The following is a 14,646-nucleotide window of genomic DNA, read 5'->3' as shown; positions in this document are numbered from 1 at the left end:
CTAGGCACTGATGTATTTTATTTTGTTATTACAGGATGGTATAGGAGAATTCTTTGCCCATTCTGACAGTAAGATCTACTGGGTTTCCTTCCTGAATGGGATGCAGAGAGTTCTATTGTTCACAGAAGATCTTGCCTTAGCCACTATAGCTCAGGAGGTAAGGCCTGGAAACATAGTTGTTATGTCACCATAATGACCGTCCTTCAGACCCCTTTACCCTAAAGTTTTTATATGTGGTTTTGAAAAAAAAACAAATAAAAAGTCTGCTGTCTGTCTTACAGATAAAAAATAAAGATATTTTTTTTCTACCCTTGATGGAAAAACAAAGAGCTTGAAATGTTGGTTGTATATATTTAGAATCGCTTGTAAACACACATGTGAGTGTGGTCTTGGCCGTGGACTAAGTCTACTACATATTTAATCTTTGCATATTTGGTATTTATTGTATATTGTATTCTGAGTTTGGTGTCATTTATTTAATTTCAAAAGTAAAAAAAATAAAAATAAATTTTTTTTAAATCCCTAGCTACCGACCCTACAAAATTTTTGAGGGGTGATCGGAAACACAACATTTTTTTCGGCTTAAGTTTTATTTAGTTTGTTTTACCCTAGGATTTCTTACACACCAGGAAAAAACTTAAATCTTAGAATGATTGTGTTATCATGGAGTTGTTGAGAATATTCTCGGACTAATTTTTTTTTTTTCAAAGTTTTCAGATGATTTAAAGTTAGTAAATCAAGTCAACATTGATATTTATGATACCTGGTCAGATTTACTGTAAATATGAAAAGAGCTATTGTGTTTAATAATTAAAATAATTAAGGATCTACTTTGCCTATAATTTTTCCATAATTTGAATAAGTATCAAATGTATAACTTTAATTTATTATGGAATCTATATATATACTTTAATGTTACAGCACAGACAATGATGATGTTCACGGAATAGAGTTTGGTTCCATTGATTGAATAACCATCACATTAACAGCTATCATAAGCTTTTTAATCTTATAATAGAAGAACTCTTTCCAATGTAGACCAAGATTTCATGATGGTCAATTATAAACTCAGTGTTGATTGATATTTTATGATCATTCCAGGCAGGTGAATTAAAATTCATTTTATGATCATTCCAGGCAGGTGAATTAAAATTCATTTTATGATCAGTTCAGGCAGTTGAATTAGAAACTTAATGTAGACTAAGATTTTATGATAATTTCAGGCTGGAGAATTAGAAAGAATAGAACAAGAGATCAGTGTGTGTATACAGGGACTAGGTCTCTCTCTTGTCAATGATTACAAACAGAAAGAAGTAGCCTACATAGGTATCACCAGGTAAGTACTGAAGGATGGAGCCTACATAGGTATCACCAGGCCAGTACTGAAGGATGGAACCTACATAGGTATCACCAGGCAAGTACTGAAGGATGGAACCTACATCGGTATCAGCAGGTAAGTACTGAAGAAGTCTACATAGGTATCAGCAGGTATGTACTGAAGGATGAAGCCTACATAGGTATCACCAGGTAAGTACTGAAGGACGCAGCCTACATAGGTATCACCAGGTAAGTACTGAAGGACGAAGCCTACATGGGTATCACCAGGTAAGTACTGAAGGACGAAGCCTACATAGGTATCAGCAGGTAAGCACTGAAGGATGGAGCCTACATAGGTATCAGCAGGTAAGCACTGACGGATGGTGCCTACCTTGGTATCAGCAGGTAAGTACTAAAGGATGGTGCCTACATAGGTATCACCAGGTGAGTACTGAAGGATAGAGCCTACATAGGTATCACCAGTTATTAACTAATGACATCTTATACTTCATTTGCTATACTATAATACATTTATTAATTCAAAATACTTAGGATTATATTTATTGTCATACCTGTTATTTATATAAAGCCTCAAAACATGAAACCTGTCCCAACCTTACTGATATGAACAATTCTGTTAAGGTAGACCTAGGGTAAGGGACATAACTCTTGAAATCACTGAGATGTTTGTATCATATTCATTTTCCCCAAAGCCTTTATTTGAAACAGAATGAAATCAATCCAAGTTACTTTGATGCTTACATGAGACAGATATAAAATACTGAATACAAACATTCCAATTATTTGTAAGAGTTGTATCCCTTACCTTAGGTCTACCTCCTTAAGTACTTGCAGTAAATATTTTAACTGAAAAGCTGAATGGGTAGAATACATTATCAATGAAATCCTTCAGTTTTATAAGAAGTTTGTTTATACAATGGTTATTTTACCATTTCTTTGGCTGTAAACTACTAAGACATTCTTATATTAGTATTTCTGTAAGTCAAATCATTTTCTCTTAATACCAAGACATTTGATGACTTCCTCTATTCTGGATTAACTGATATTCATTGATTTGAAAAATGAATCATTGTTTTCTGTGATTTTATTAATCTAAGGTTGATATTTAAAAAAATGAACTAATTGATTTTATTTAGAATCAAGAAAATGTGTACTATCATGGACATATTTCACAATGAAGAAATTCCTTAGAGTTTTTGTTAGTTTCTACTTGTCCTTTGTAGCTCAGGAATTATCTGGGAGGAGAAGAGGAAGAGATTCAGGGCACTTAATGTAAAAACAGGAGAAATTCTAGAGAAGGGTTACCAGAAATATGCCACAGAGTTAGAAGCTGGTCATACCCCTGCAACCAAAGTCCATCTAGAAAACAAAATTGAGGTTGGTTTTGATAAAGGAAAATCATTGATATTTTAAGCGTGATATCACTGAATCTTACCTTAAGTGATTGATACCTTCAGTCTTTATTGTCTGTACAGAAAAAAAAAACTTTTTAGTCTCTCATTCTGAAAACAATACACCCCAACATGTGGAAGGTATATTGGAATTACTGTGCTTTTGTACATCTGTCTATCAAAATATTTGTCACAAAAATCTTAGCTCTGACTGTTTTCAAATTTTTGGTTTTACAAAATGGAGCATTACTTCTCAGCCTTTTGGTTGCTGTCAGTCATTTCCCACTATATGGAATGATGAAGGCAATTTTCGTCTTAAAATTCTTGGCAACTGCTGGACAGATTGATTTCAAATTTGGTATGTGGCTTTAAATATATAGGGCATAGGTAATACTGTAAACTGTGAAATTTTTGCAACAGTTTTATATTCCCCTTAATCATGCTAAAATTCGTAATGCGAAAATTAAATTGTTGCAAAGAACATTACAATACAATATGACGCACGATCGCAACATAAAAACTTTGCAAAAGCAGATTTATAGCGGAAACCGCAAAAATAAAGACGGTACAAAAATTTCCAGTTTACAGTAAGTGATTTAGGTTGTTGTTAAATATCGCGCACAAATGACGACACATATCACATAATTTTATTCTTTAGTGAATATTGCAGCTTTTTTTGTGTTGTGATTAAATTGTAAAACTTTGACTACACTTTATCAAAGTAAAGTTATGTTTAAAGCTTCGGTAGCCTTATAACTGCCTCTATCCAAATCTTTAGGTCAAATGTCAAGGTCAAGAACTAAGGTTACTATAACAACATCCTTAGGAATACTTGAGTATCAGTTGATTCAATATGAAAATTGTGGATTTGACATGTGTCTTAATTTGAGACTGATTTCTTACAAGTTCATTGTCATAATTTTCAAATTGGATTTTTTTTACCCTATAAACTTGTTCTTCCATAGCAGTTCAAAATTTACTTTCAGAAGAAGAACTTTTAGGCCAGTATATATATATATGGTACTTTGCCTTCCTGTTTAATCTTTGCATCACATTAATTATTTGCAGGTTGATTGGAGTGAGATGATGATGTATAAACCCAACAAGAGGCAGATAAGGAGAAGTTTCCAAGAAGGAATCTGGCTCCAGTATAAAACTTCTCCTCATCAAATACAGCTCCATGCTAAGATACAGAGATTTCAGGTAATCCCCCAACTTTTCCTCATCAAATACAAATAAATGCTGAGATAGAGACTCCAGATAAATTTTGTCCACCAAGAAACTTCTCCTCATCAAATACAGCTTCATGCTAAGATACAAAGGCTTTAAATTATTAAAGCATTGTATCTCCCAAACAAAAATTCACCTTATCAAAAAAATGTCATGCTATGCAACAGATATTTCAGGTAAACTTTGTCTCTCCCAAGCAAAACTTCTCCCTATGAAATACAACTCCACTTTTTGCAGTAGAAACTTCATGTAAACTGTGTCTTCCCAAACAAAACTTCATGTAAACTTTGTCTCTCCCATACAAAATTTCATGTAAACTGTGTCCTCCCAAACAAAACTTCATGTAAACTGTGTCTTCCCAAACAAAACTTCATGTAAACTTTGTCTCTCCCAAACAAAACTTCATGTAAACTGACTTTTCAAACAAAACTTCATGTAAACTGTGTCTCTCCCAAACAAAACTTCATGTAAACTGTGTCTCTCCCAAACAAAACTTCATGTAAACTGTCTTCCCATACAAAACTTCATGTAAACTTTGTCTTCCCAAACAAAACTTCATGTAAACTGTCTTCCCAAACAAAACTTCATGTAAACTGTGTCTTCCCAAACAAAACTTCATGTAAACTGTGTCTTCCCAAACAAAACTTCATGTAAACTGTCTTCCCAAACAAAACTTCATGTAAACTGTGTCTTCCCAAACAAAACTTCATGTAAATTGTGTCTTCCCAAACAAAACTTCATGTAAACTGTGTCTCTCCCAAACAAAACTTCATGTAAACTGTGTCTCCCCAAACAAAACTTCATGTAAACTGTGTCTTCCCAAACAAAATTTCTCCCTGTATGAAGTGCAGCTCCATGCTTTGCTACAGAGACTTCAGGTAAAAACAAAACTGATTCTCATCATGTTAAGAATGAAAGTTGGTTATGTTTTTATGAGCTTGTTTTCTGTAACTATAGTAACTGTTTTGTTGACAGCTTGACAACCAGATGAGTGATGCTACATTCCAGACAGTTCTGGCTCCAACACCACTAGCCAAATCTATAGCTGCTGAAAGTAGTATGTATCAGCTAATTTTATATATTCAGTGGTATCATTATACCACATTTACCCCAATTAGATGTCAAAATAAACTGATAAAAAAATTTAATACTGTAAATGTATTAATTTACATAGTTTCTAATTTTCACAGATCCTGTCAAGTGAACATATTCGTGGGTATCAATTCTTGCAGTTTAAAAAAATTGTTGAGCGTTAAATAGTGTTAAAATTAATTTTGCAGGTATTATTTTTCATAGTTTTCTGTCCGTCGCGAAAATTAGTACGTTTACAGTATATGTAGGTCATGTGACATAATATTACACTTGATATACTGTACAAATCCTCATGGAAGTATCTCTGTTTTAATTTTTTTTTTTTTAAATTCTTATTTGTAATAAAGATTTGCCATTTATTTTTATTAGTTCAAAAAGTTAAAGATAAACAATTCATATGTCATTAGTTGATAATGGAAACTGTTGAGTTATCTTTGGGTAGAGTAGCTTCGCTTTGCTTTTGATAAGTGGCAGACAAATTTTGGCCATCTGTAATGGCTTCAACTGATATTTCTGTACCTTTTCAGTACCAAAGCCATTTACAGAGTTGAGTATGATGCAAAGAAAACACGAGCATAGTAATATGTCACAGTTCAAGTAAGTTACAGATCCTTTTAAGAGGCTGTCAATCTGTTACCCATGCTGATAAGAGTATTGTACTTTTCTTAAATGGGAAACACTTCATAAGAAAGATGTACTTGTGTCTAATTCCTACAAATTAAAACTGAACTAGCTGTTATTACCACTAGAGTAACAATGAGGTTATTTTCATATTACCACTAGAGTTACAATAATTATTTTCATATTACCACTAGAGTAACAATGAGGTTATTTTCATATTACCACTAGAGTAACAATGAGGTTATTTTTAGGTATTTCAAGGTATTGACACAAGAAATGACATTAAAGGTTGACCAAGGATTCCTGAATGAGATTATAGAGCTATTCTCGTCATCACAGAGTGTATCGAGAGATCAAGAGGTGGGTCCATTGAAGACATCTTGATATTTTGTGCCATTAAATGATATAATTCATCTTCACCATTGGAGTTAGTCTTAACATATACAAATTGAAAAAATGATCAGAAAAATAATTTATTGATTAGTTATTCGAATTTTGTGTTAGGGGTATGTAACTGAAGTAGTGTGAAAGTACTTTAAGGTGTAGCCATCTGCACCATGGAAAGTGATTTATTCAACGGGTCATAGTTTTCCTTTCCTGGTTTGTCTACCCCGGACTTGACTTTTTATTAGCAACTCGGTGGGTGTTTCTAGAAAAGCAGAGGACGCTTACCCTACCGGTGCACCTGGTCCATGCTCCCAGTTTTTAGTGGAGTCGGAGTTGCTCATTTGCTTTTGTTACTTTGTATGTATGATTTTAGTTACTTTATGTTCTTTGTTGTGTATGTCTGTTTTCCATGTCTTGTCTTTGTCCCTGGATTACATTCTTTTGATTACCGCTATAGCCCTGGTTCCCTTGATTACTCTTTAATTCATGGATACCAATTTTTGTGGATTTTTGAAGAAACATATTTTTTGTGGATTTTAGAAGAAACACATTTTTTGTGGATTTTTGAAGAAACACATAGTTTGTGGATTTTAGAAGAAACACATTTTTTGTGGATTTTTGAGTTTGTGGTTTTGAGGTTTTCAGTATACTCACCATTAAGAACCATATTTCGTGGTTTGACCTACCCCACGAAAACCATGAAAATTGGTTCCGCCTTGAAGAATAGTACTGTCACAGTATTAGAAAAAGTTTCTATGTAAACCTCTGATGAGATATGATTCAGTATGTTGGGTTACTTTAGCAAATTAAAAATTTGGTTTTTAGAGGCGAAAAGGAACTGTGAAAGTATCATAGTTCATGGGGTACCAATTTTCGTGGTTTTCCTGAGTAATGGAAACCATGAAATTTGGTTCCCATAGAAAGGGGTAATTCCCATTCATTTGTATGATAGACTTGTCAAATCCACAAATTCAAGAATCTATGAACTGATAACTTTTCCTTAAACCACCCAAATTGGTACCCACGAATAAAGGTACTTTCACAGCTATACTGTATTCTATCATTTTCTGTCATCTTCAGTGGCGGATCCAGTTTGCCCCCCCTTATAAAAAAATTGTTGAAAATTAGTGTCTCAAATCAGGAAAAATACTCACTTCATGATCCTCATCAGTGATCCTGTCAAGAATTTCCCCCCCCCCCCCCACCCTACCTCCTTACCTAAAACTCTAGATCTGCCACTGATCTTCAATCTTGTAGAGTTGATATGTCACTTTTGAACTGTTATTATTGGGGTAATCATCTATCAATTACAGACAACCATGTTGGAAGAAGATTACAAAAGAGTTCATGTTTCCCTGTTGGATGATGCTGGTCTGTCAATGGCTCAGGAGCAGAAGAACTTTTATGATTATCTTCATTTCTCTCCCATCAAGGTACAAATTAATATAAGGGCACTGCTTCATACATAGGGTTGACAGGATAGAATTTATTTTTGAAGAAATATATCTCAAAAGGTCTCTTACAAATTCTTTTTTAGATATCATTCCTTGGTTGAAAAATACTCAGTTTCTTCTGAAACAATGAGTAATGATTGTTTTTTTTTTTTTTGTGAATTGTTCTTTTTGCTAATGTGACCACTGATTTAACGATTACGACACAATAGCATGCAAATGCTATTTAATCACCACAGGTATACTCACACGGCAATGGAAGAGGGAAGTTTAGCGCGCTGTAAAACCTAGATTTAACCACCATTTCGTCTGAAGTGCCTGTATCAAGTCAGGCAATTGCAGTACAAGCTGCTCAGGTGGTGTAATATCTATTTCGCAAGATTTATGTTGGATTTGACTTTATTATGGATCGGGCTAGTGTTCATTAATTTTGTTGTTACCCTTATTTAGTAAAACTTTAAATAAAAGGTGAAACTTGATAGAAATATTGACTTTGGGTACTAAAACCTTTGTACATAGATAAATGCAGTACTTGTGAAGGTGAAGAGGTGTAAAATGCATGCTTTAAGGTATCTAGAAAGGTTTGGGTTCTGTCCTCTGTTTCTCAAAAATGCACGATTTCACACAAACTTGAAGAATTAGAATCAAAAATAAGTGAGCAGAAAAATACATTCATTTTTTCAAAAAAATTAACTGAATACACAGAACTAAAGAAGTCATAATGGTGGAAGCTTGAAAAATTGGCCTTTCAAAATCAGTATACTAATGGTTCAGTTGTTGTAAAAGATTTTAACATATTAATTGATTTAATTAAATGATACTGAAAAATCATATCTTAACATGGAGGTAAACAGATATATAAACAATATACATATGGTATATACATTACATTGGAACAAAAAATTCAGTGGGATAAAATTTACCCTGTGCCACTCATGTCATAGGATCTGCCTGATATTTACATGGACAGCCTCTTAACCATTAACAGAAGAATAAGTCTTCTCCACGAAATCTGTATTTTCACATACTTATCTAAACGGATCATGTATATTCATTTCAGATACACCTAAGTTTCTCTTTACAAGGAGGAGGAGGTGATGGTAAACAGACTGCTATACATTCTGATGTCATCAACATCTTCTTACAGAGTGTAGGTGTTGTACTGACTGATGTACAGGATGTTGTCTTCAAGTGAGTACTACAGAGTGTAGCCATTGTACTGACTGATGTAGGGGATGTTGTCTTCAAGTAAAACATTTTCCTTATATTTTTGTTTGTATACAAATTTGAGACATTACAAATTGTCTGTCCTTTCCAGGTTCTGTGTTTGTTTACCTTCTGTTTAACATAGAACTTGATTTTTTTAAGTGATGCATGATAGAAACAGATTTCTGAAGCTTGTATTTTAGGGAATGCTTAGAAATTTGGTACATTGCCTAAACTGCCTTTAAACATTTTTTTCAACTTTTATTTTTAGATTAGGGTTTTTCCAAAGAGAACATCAGTTCTATAACCAGAGTCAGTTGACAGGAGAAATGACTCAACACTATGCCTCACAGGTAGGTCTGTACAAGAGTAATACATGCTGATATTATTGGTATTTATGTCTAAAATCTAAGAAAACTTTCCAATGACCAATCAATAACCTAATTCAGTCTGGAAATAATTTTAATGAATTTATTACTGTTTAAAGAGAGGGAGGTAGACCTATGGTAAGGGACATAACACTTACAAGTCATTGGAATATGTATTGAAATAATAGTAACACTGTCTTTGCATCTCTCTGGTCAGTAATCAGGGATTGTAACACTGTCATTATATCTTTCAGGCAATAAAACAGATGTATGTGTTAGTCTTAGGTCTTGATGTATTGGGTAATCCATTTGGTTTGATCCGAGGCATGGCCGAGGGCATAGAGGACTTATTCTATGAACCATATCAGGTTAGTGAATATATCTTGTATTTCCATATCATGTGACTTTTTGTTGGTTTTAAACAAAAAGGCAATCAAATTTTAGGACTTAAATAACAGGAAACATTTTTGTACGCAGTCTCTTTAGAAAGAAAAAAAAATGCTGCCCTCAATTTTATATAATTTAGGTTAGTTACACTCCTCGAGACATTTATATTTCCCACACAAACAATACCTAAACACTTGATAAACGAGGGCTTCTATTTTGTGTTTAAACAAACACTCTAAGTTTGCTTTAAAATGCACGATAGACAAATGATGAAAAATAATAATATTGACAAAAAAAAATGAAGAAAGAAAAAACCAAATAGAACAAATGAAAATACAAAAAATTATATTAGCAAAAAATATAAAAATAACAGTTGAATAAAGGAAATAATGAATGTACAAAAAATAAAAGAACTCTTGTATTGTGCATTTATATGAATGGAAGTGAATTAAGTAGGATGTTTATATTTTAGGGAGCTATACAGGGTCCTGAAGAGTTTGCTGAAGGTCTTGCTTTAGGAGTTAGAAGTCTGTTTGGTCATGCTGTTGGTAAGTTAACACAATCCAACAGGCATTGTACTGACATGGAAAATACAGCAGTATCATATAGAACATTCTGTATCTAATATGGTAAGGAAATACACAGGCAAATATTTTTCACATGAAATTCATGTTAATTGAGGTTCACATGGAATTAACATGAAATTCACTGAACATGAATATCATGTGAACAATTCAAGTGAATTTCATGTGAACTCTGTCACAAAGTTTATTTGCTCAATTCATGTGAAAATCATTAAATAATTTTGCTTGTGTAGAATCGTAAGATCAAGAGTATTACATGCAGACATTAGGAAGGAAATTCCCTGTTCTTGGGTCAATCTCCCTCTTTGAGAAAGTCTCCCATGTGGGAGACACAAATCTTTTTCTTTCACAAATTTCTCCTTCCCACCCCCCCCCCCCCAAATTTCCCTCTTAAATATTGCACTAACTATGTTCTAAATGGCTTATTAAATTGGTATAAATACAATGTTTATGTTACATAATAATCATTGAGACACAGTTAACAAATAATTAATCTGTTTGTTGTACTAATTACTCAGATTTTGATTAGAAACCCTTAGTGGACTAACAAGATTATCATAGATTTTTGTTTTATCTTTGTTCTTCGATTTCTAGCAAAATTTTCCTTTTTTTCTGTGAAAAAGGTCGTCATGCTAAATCTCCCTCTTAGAAAAGCTGTAAAGAGGGAGATCTCCTTCTTTGAGCTGTGATAAGGTTAACAGGTATCTGCATGGGAAGAAAGTTTCTGTACTTTGATATATGGTGATAAGAATATAGCACAAACAGAAGATAATCCTGGTGTAAAAGCAGTCTCAATTTGGCATGGTAATTAAATTTTGAAAACAGTTGGAATATTAAAAAAAATGAATAAGTCTCTCCTGTAAAGTATTGAACAAAAGAAAACATGTAGAGATGACCTCCTTTTAATTTTTAATGCCCCCTTTTTTGTCAGATCTATGACACATTTATTAATGTTTTAGTTTAGAACAAATAATGATATGATTTATGTTCTAGGAACATTCTAGGACATTTGTCAGAAGACAATTGTGATCATCACCATAAGTTTGTTATAAAACAAACAAATTTTTCATTTGTTTTTTCCTCTAGGTGGAGCTGCTGGTGCAGTATCAAGGATTACTGGTGCACTTGGTAAAGGTATTGCCACACTTACTCTAGATGATGATTATCAAAAGAAGAGACGAGAAGCTATGAATAAACGTCCAGCAAATGTCAGAGAGGGCTTTGCTAGAGGTGGAAAAGGTCTCGTAATGGTAGGGGATCTATCTAACATAAGGGAGAGGTTTTCTAGAGTTCGATAGGTCTTACAATGGTAGGGGATCTATCTGATATAAGGGAGAGGTTTTCTAGAGGTGGATAGGTCTTGTAATGGTAGGGGATCTATCTAATATAAGGGAGAGGTTTGCTAGAGGTGAGAAAGGTCTCATAATAGTAGGGAATCTATTTAATATGAGGAAGAGGTTTGCTAGAGTTGGGAAAGGTCTCAAAATGGTAGGGGATCTATCTAATATAAGGGAGAGGTTTGATAGAGGAGGATAGGTCTTGTAATGGTAGGGGATCTATCTAACATAAGGGAGAGGTTTGATAGAGGAGGATAGGTCTTGTAATGGTAGGGGGTCTATCTAACATAAGGGAGAGGTTTGATAGATGGTCTTTTAAAGTAAGGAACCAATGATAATCTATCTAATATATGAGTAGTATTTGCTGGAGGTAATGACACATTTTTGAAGCTAACATTTTGCTGTTCTGTTAAAAGATGCTGTTAAATATTTTCCCTTTCATAAATTAATCCAATGAAATGAACACAAAAATACAAATCTAAATTTATTCATTGCCTGGAGAAATTAACTAATGTAACACTGTCCTTATCGTATTCATTTTGATCATATATTTAGAATAAAATACTCCTTTTTAGCTCACTTGGCATCTGTCGTCATCATCAGTCGTTGTCATTAACAATTTTTCAAAACTCTTCTCCTCTGACACCACTTGACCAATTAGAACCAAATTTGGTATGAATGTTCCTTGGGGTATCGTGCATAGATCTGATGTGGGGATGTTTGATCCATTGAAAAACATGGCCGCCATTACTAAAAATAGACAATAGTTTTTTTTTGCATGTATCTCCAAAACTGTTAGGTTTAGCAAAATTATTTCTATAGCTGAAATGACCCTTATTATAAGGCCTTCAAATGTCATCAGGGATCAAAGTTGTCAGGTGACTCCTTTTTTTTATTGCCCTTGAAAGATGAAAAATGACAGTTTTTTTGGGTTTTTTTTTACAGTTTTCAGCCAATATCTTTAAAACTATAAAAGAAAGAAACTCTATTACTAAAATGATCCTTATGACAGTCCTACCAAATTCGTCTTGAGTCAAAATTGCTGGACAACTCCTTGTTAAATTCATTTCCCTTGAAAGACAAACTTTAACCAGGTGAGCGATTCAGGCTCCTTGGAGCCTCTTGTTTGTTTATGCATTATTAGAGGATGTTTAGACCCTCTATGACATACCTGATATCACATCCCCAGACATATAACCCATACCTGATATCACATCCCCGGACCTATAACACATACCTGATATTACATCCCCAGACCTAAAACACATACCTGATATTACATCCCCAGACCTATAACACATACCTGATATTACATATGTATGAACCCTGGTTAATATACATGTATATATAGTTATATATTTTATTAATTTGTACGAAGGGAGTATTTGATGGTGTGACTGGTATCGTGAGGAAGCCAATAGAAGGTGCCCAGTCCGAGGGAGTTGGTGGTTTCTTTAAAGGTCTTGGTAAAGGTTTAGTTGGTGTAGTTACACGTCCTACCAGTGGTGTGATAGACTTCGCCAGCAGCTCATTTGAAGGCATCAAAAGGTATGGAGATGCTGGGTTATAACAGTATGTTTGTTAAGTGGTGTAGGGTTTACAGAGATTTATATTATACCTTCATTTGGTTGGAAATCGTTTTCTTATGTCATGTGTTTTTATCTTTTCACATGTAAAGAAACCAATCATTATACTTTATACATTTGTTTATCTTGAGTTTTTACCAATATTTTGTATATTATTCAATAGTATCCCATGTAAAGTTTACATTGATCTACAATTTTGTTTGTAAGTCAATACAATCTTGTGTATTATTCAATAGTACCCCATGTAAAGTTTACATTGGTCTACAATTATAGAATTGCTGATATGTCTGTGGAGGTGAGAAGACTCAGAAATCCCAGGATATTTAGTGCAGATAGAATTATACGACCTTATAACAGGAGAGAGGCTGATGGATACATGATATTACAGGTAACTCATGGTAGAACTGACAGGTAAAATAATGTTATATCTGAGAGGTATACTCATGGTAGATCTGACCGAAAAATCATGGTAGAACTGACAGATAAAATTATGGTAGAGGATGAACGGTATTTAATGCTTAATCAAATCATGGCGTGGAAGTACTGGAAGCCTGATTTCAGTCTGACAGGAATTCTCGTCTTTCAGAACGCCCATGCAAAGTTCAGTATTTTGCTTTCTCCACTAAAAGGCATTTATTATATGTTGTGAGCTCACCTTGCCCAAAGGTCCATGTCAGCTATTTTCATCACTTGGTATCCATCATTGTTTTTGTCATCTTCTGTGAACTGCTCTGAAACTACTGTATTGAATTACTTAAAACTTTGGACAGGTGTTCCTAAGGGTATTATGCACACAATTTATGTTAAGATTTTTGTTCTGTCAAAATACATAGCCATCAAAAATCACCTTTTTCTACATATTAAAGATATTTGAATCCTACTTCAGCTTGAAGAGCACTACAAAATTTTTCATTGCTATTTTTAGACCACAGGGGTCTAGTCACCTTTTTCTATTAGAATCCTTCTTCAGCTTGAAGAGAGCTACAGAAGTCTCCATTGGGTCAAAGTTGTCAGGCAACTCTTTGTTAGAGTTATTGCCCTTGAAAGGTTAAAAAATGACGACTCAATTATGATGTTTTTTACCAAGTATCGCGATGCTCCTCATGTTAAGGCCTACAAAGGCTTTTGGATGGAAGTTGTCTGATGACTCCTTGTTACTTAGTTCCTTTAAAAGATGAAAAATGATGTTTTTTGCAGTTTTCAGCCTTTTTTCTTGAAAACTATAAGAGATAAAAAAAAACTTTTAATTGTTGAAATGATCCTGTGATAATGTTCAAATTTATTGATATACATTATTTATTATGTATGTCATTGAAGACCACAAGAGGGTATTTGAATTTATTATGTATTTCAGGAGACAGAGAAAGGAAAATTTGCCGCAACAGATCACTACGCCGCCCATGCTGTAATCAGTAAAGACAGTAGGCATGTAATCATAGTCACTGACAAGTTAGTATAATTAGACATATTATCATAGTCACTGAAAAGTTAGTATAATTAGGCATGTAATCATAGTCATTGACAAGTTAGTATAATTAGACATGTAATCATAGTCACTGACTATATCAGTTACATTAAACATGTAAACGTAGTGACTGACTTTATTAGTTACATTGAACATGTAATCATAGTCTCTGAAAAGTCAGTTACATTAGACATGTGTAATCA

The 14,646-nt window shown here is 33.7% G+C and overlaps 1 protein-coding gene across 13 annotated transcripts in view; it reads left to right on the top strand.

The window, feature by feature from the left end:
* The window catches only part of LOC148596638 (intermembrane lipid transfer protein VPS13A-like), a 118,481-nt gene that overhangs the window by 99,009 nt on the left and 4,826 nt on the right, over nucleotides 1-14,646 (top strand). For all 13 annotated transcript variants that reach the window (XM_088563762.1, XM_088563760.1, XM_088563756.1 and 10 more), the window contains 16 exons: nucleotides 35-157; nucleotides 1,224-1,336; nucleotides 2,562-2,715; nucleotides 3,798-3,932; nucleotides 4,935-5,016; nucleotides 5,579-5,648; nucleotides 5,924-6,032; nucleotides 7,373-7,492; nucleotides 8,571-8,701; nucleotides 8,988-9,069; nucleotides 9,339-9,452; nucleotides 9,944-10,019; nucleotides 11,142-11,305; nucleotides 12,771-12,940; nucleotides 13,252-13,366; nucleotides 14,333-14,427. In XM_088563762.1, the coding sequence (XP_088419888.1) occupies nucleotides 35-157; nucleotides 1,224-1,336; nucleotides 2,562-2,715; nucleotides 3,798-3,932; nucleotides 4,935-5,016; nucleotides 5,579-5,648; nucleotides 5,924-6,032; nucleotides 7,373-7,492; nucleotides 8,571-8,701; nucleotides 8,988-9,069; nucleotides 9,339-9,452; nucleotides 9,944-10,019; nucleotides 11,142-11,305; nucleotides 12,771-12,940; nucleotides 13,252-13,366; nucleotides 14,333-14,427 (1,853 nt within the window). The remainder of the gene's footprint in view (nucleotides 1-34; nucleotides 158-1,223; nucleotides 1,337-2,561; nucleotides 2,716-3,797; nucleotides 3,933-4,934; nucleotides 5,017-5,578; nucleotides 5,649-5,923; nucleotides 6,033-7,372; nucleotides 7,493-8,570; nucleotides 8,702-8,987; nucleotides 9,070-9,338; nucleotides 9,453-9,943; nucleotides 10,020-11,141; nucleotides 11,306-12,770; nucleotides 12,941-13,251; nucleotides 13,367-14,332; nucleotides 14,428-14,646) is intronic.

The sequence above is a fragment of the Perna viridis genome, chromosome 15 (genome assembly GCF_037379345.1).
Source record: "Perna viridis isolate PV_CMFRI_1.1 ecotype Kerala chromosome 15, ASM3737934v1, whole genome shotgun sequence".
Taxonomy (NCBI): Eukaryota; Metazoa; Mollusca; class Bivalvia; order Mytilida; family Mytilidae; genus Perna; species Perna viridis.
The sequence above is the reverse complement of the archived record's forward strand: the minus strand, read 5'-3'. Positions and strand labels throughout refer to the sequence as shown.